The sequence below is a fragment of the Apis dorsata genome, unplaced genomic scaffold (genome assembly GCF_000469605.1).
Source record: "Apis dorsata unplaced genomic scaffold, Apis dorsata 1.3 scaffold_997, whole genome shotgun sequence".
Lineage (NCBI taxonomy): Eukaryota > Metazoa > Arthropoda > Insecta > Hymenoptera > Apidae > Apis > Apis dorsata.
In genome coordinates this window covers 134,248-138,793 of record NW_006264098.1, presented here as the reverse complement: position 1 = coordinate 138,793, position 4,546 = coordinate 134,248, and the positions used below count along the sequence as shown (strand labels likewise).

Genomic DNA, 4,546 nt, shown 5'->3' with positions numbered 1-4,546 from the left:
ATGGAAAAATATTGAATTAATATTATAAATTATAAATATAGTTGAATGCATATGCTATGTAAATAGATATATACAAACATATTTTCAATAAAAAATCAATATTAATTTTTGCCAAAAATCATAAGCATTTGAAATACCCGTTTTAAAAGCACAAAATCTGAAACTGTTATTGTGGCGAATTTGATAGTCTAATATTCAATTGTTGAACTACATGTGGCTTTGGCTACACAATGTTCGTGTACTTCTTTCAATTTACATTCGAAAAATGTTTTAAAAGATCGTTGAACCAAACAAGGTTTCTTAAAGACAAAATTTTGCATAGTAATGATATTTATTGAAATTATTATAAAAAGAATGATAGATGTAATAAAAATTGAAAAGCTAATCAATATTATTTTATAAATATTTATCAATATTATCAATATTTATCAATATTTATCAATATTATTTATAAAATATTTATTATTTATTTGTATACTCATTTAATTAATATTAATTAATATTGTATAATCGATTATTTTTTTATTAAAAAGAATGAAAATTATTATTATAAACAGATTAAAGTTTTTTATTCTGATACAAGAGTTATGAATTAATAATTGTTATAAATAGATTTTTTCACGATAATAAAATGGTATAATAATAAAATAAAATACAATATAATATTTGAATATGAAAATATATAAATATATAATTTTTAAATCAAAGTAATTTTTAATAATATAAAAAATAATATAAAAAAATCATAAAATACATTAAATAAAAAAGTATACTAGAAAAAAATCTCAATAAATATATAAAATTTTTAGAAAATTCAGTTTTTTTAAATTAAATTATGTGTCATATAAAAATGAAATTACTAATTACAATATTATATATTTGATAAATTTGAAATTACTTTTATGATAAATTTAAAATATATCGCGACGATATTAAATTTGAAATTACTTTTATGATAAATTTAAAATGTATCGCGACATTTGGGAAAGTTGATCCAACTTGTACTTCGTAAGTAAGGCTTTACTTAAAATATATATTACTAATAAATTACTACTTAAAATATTGCATAACATACAAAGATTTTTATAATAAAATTGGTAAAAATGAAAAAATTTTTCGAAAATATTATTAACATTTTTTCAATGTTTCAATGAAAAAAGTTATCGAATTATTTATTAATTATTATTTTAAATTTAATTGAATTTCTTAAAAGATAAAATTAGAATTAGAAATTATTAAAATCTATATATCTTATATATGTCTTAATTTATGAGAAATTATTTTTATTGTCAAAGATAACTATTTATATAATAGTTATTAATAATCAATATCTTGATAATATTTTATTTTTAACTTATTTATAAAGAGATCATTAAATATAATTAAAAGTGAACATATGATGCTCTAAGAATGATCTTCCCATGTACAGGCCAAGTTCAAGTACCATAATACTGATTCGATCTGCTACCAAACTTTGAAAGTCTGGCAAAACCTGAAAAATTTGGTGGGGAGCATAATGGTAGCAGACCGATCGTTGGTATATAAAGCAGTCCGAAATAACGTTGGGCATCATCAGTCGCTCAGTCGATCCAATCAAGTTAACCAAATCTTCTCAATAATGGCCTTCAAGGTTAGTATATGATCGACTTATACGATAATATAATCAGTAAGATTATTATTATTATAATTTGATTATTTGTCCTGATTATTTCTCCATTAATGAAACTCAAATATTTTGTCAATAAATAGCAACCAAATAATAATTATATCACTAATCGTTTTACATATTTATTCTTTCAGTTCATCGTCTTTGCCGTCTTCGTAGCCACTGCCAATGCTGGATTCATCCCGACCCAACCTTTAACTTACGCCCCTGGTGTGCCTTTAGCTTACTCTGCTCCGCTAGCTGCTGCTCCAGTGGCCAAGACAGTGGTCGCCACCCCCGTGGCTAAGGCAGTGGTAGCCAAAGCAGTCGACGCCGATTATGATCCTCATCCTCAATACAGCTACGCCTACGACGTGCATGACAGTCTGACCGGTGATGCGAAAAGTCAACAGGAAACCCGTGATGGAGATGTTGTTCAGGGCAGCTATTCCCTCATCGATGCTGATGGAACCAAACGTACTGTCGACTACACCGCTGACCCAGTCAACGGATTCAATGCAGTCGTCCGCAAAGAAGCAGCCGCTGTTGCTGTGAAAGCCGTTGCCGCAGCTCCAATTGCCGCAGCTCCAATTGCCGCAGCTCCAATTGCCGCAGCTCCAATTGCCGCAGCCCCAGTAGCCGCAGCACCGGTTGCCGTGAAAACCATCGCTGCCGCCCCTGTCAGTCACGCTCTTCCTCTTAGCTACGCAGCATCCGCTCCAGTAATCAGCGCGCCAATCGCTAAACTCGCGCCCGTAGCCCATACTTCTCTCGCATATGCTCCAGTTGCTAAGGTTGCCGCCCCAGCACTCGCTGTTGCGCATGCCGCCCCAGTCGCCTATTCTGCGCACCCCGCTCCTCTCGCGTATGCCGCACACGCAACCCCCCTCGCATACACTGCACACGCAGCTCCTATTGCCAAATTGACCGCTGCCCCAGCCCTTAGCTACGCCGCACCCGCCCACTACCTCTAAAATCTTTTCTCGTGTCTTGCCCGTTATGCTGTCGACTCAGGCTGAATCTTTTTTATTTATTTTTTTAGCAGAATTTTTTGTAACTCGATTAAAAAAAAACTCGTTACAAACATAATTTTTTATTGTTCTTTTTCATTTCATTCTATTATTTTTTACCTGATCTTTTTATTATCCTTCTTCAATTCGATATCCTCTATTTTAAATTATATTATTTAATTAAATTATATGTAGTATATAGTTGATATATTTGAATATATATTATATATTCCTCAATATTATATATATATATTTATTAGCAAATAAATTATATAACAATTATATACAATTCTAGTATTAGCAGAAATTATTAGTAACAATATGTTACTAATAATGTATATAGAAGAATATGTAATAGAAATTAGTTTATAATAAAATATATAATAGAATTAAGTTTTCACAGTACATAGAATTTCTGATTTGAATAATAAAATTTCATATTTGATAAATAATAATATCAATGATAGTAATGAAGTCAATCGGAAATTTATTCGTTTTAATAAATAACGTTTTACTAGATAATTACAAAAAAAATATACTATGTCTACATATAAAAATGTTATAATATTATAATTTTTATTATTATTATACATTACATTGTTCGTTACATATACCATATACATAGTTATTATTCTGATATGTTAAATACTATTATATATACTATTTAGAATATCTTTTTCAGCATATACTTATATTAAATTTTAATATTTCATATACTATTTGTTATCATATATAATTATTCTCATTATGCAAATAGAAAAATATAGCACTAATAAAAATAAAAAAATTTAGAAAAATTATATTAATATTTTTTAATTAATATTATAATATCATTCATTATTACACAGTATCATTCGCATAAAGAGATATAATGATAAAGATAGCAAAAATGTCTTGGAAAAAGACAAATGTCGATATTGCGACTATCTGGTTTATTTTGCATGAAAGAATAATTTGTATTTGAAATGAAAAGTAATCGCATAACCTTGAGCGTAGGGTAGCGTTTCAATTTCTCGTTACTCGATCAGCTATTTCTGGTAGTTGTCAGAACTGACCCACTTTCTCTACTTTCGTACTCTTTTTCGAATGTCAGACAATCCGCGTAATACCATCAAATTTCTACGCAGTATCTATTTTTATTTTTTGAATTGTTGCGAAGGATCCACACCTATTGATGAAAAATAGTTTAGAAAAAACTAGCAAAAATGATATCAAATTTTTTGATCCTCTTTTTTTCTTTCTTTCTTAATCTTTTACCAAATATATTCTATATTTACTAATATAGAAATCAGTTACATTAATTTCAAAAAACTCTGTTAAATAATGTGTTCGAGAAAAAAAAATAGTACTTATTATAAATTATTTAGGAAGTTATTTTTAGAAAGAATGATAATTACAAAATGATATAATAAATATTAAGAAATGGAAAAATTCGCGATTTTGTAAAATCGTTTATGTGAAAAGAAACATGATAACATGATGGGAAAAATGGATTGTTCATATATTTATATGATGAATTCATCTCGATCACAGAAAACAAATCCATTACCAAGGGAGAAAGGCGTCTGAATACTCGACCTCGATTTAAATGATTGCATAATAAAAGTGAACCAGAATGATAAAGTTTTTCAGCACGAACGTGTTTTGGAACCATTTGGTAACACTTTGAGCAAATTATATTTATATTTTAAAAACAAGAAAAAAATGTAACTTGAAATTTTCTCTTTAAATTTCAATTCAGTACTTTATGCATTAATATTATTTTTTTAAATTATTATCGGCTAAATTTTTTAGTTTTTAGTTTTTTTAATTTTGATAATATCTTTATTTTAAATATAAATATAATATAATATATTTTAAATATAAATATATTGGAGTCATTTAAAATTTC

At 27.5% G+C, this 4,546-nt stretch overlaps 1 protein-coding gene across 1 annotated transcript; it reads left to right on the top strand.

Moving 5' to 3' along the window:
- The first annotated feature begins 1,541 nt into the window (after window positions 1-1,541).
- Window positions 1,542-2,734, top strand: LOC102678473 (cuticle protein 21-like). The gene is made up of 3 exons (XM_006624208.2): window positions 1,542-1,630; window positions 1,801-2,206; window positions 2,252-2,734. The coding sequence occupies exons 1-3, from the start codon at window positions 1,619-1,621 to the stop codon at window positions 2,617-2,619; spliced, it is 786 nt and encodes a 261-aa protein (XP_006624271.2). The 5' UTR covers window positions 1,542-1,618; the 3' UTR covers window positions 2,620-2,734.
- Window positions 2,735-4,546: the final 1,812 nt, after the last annotated feature.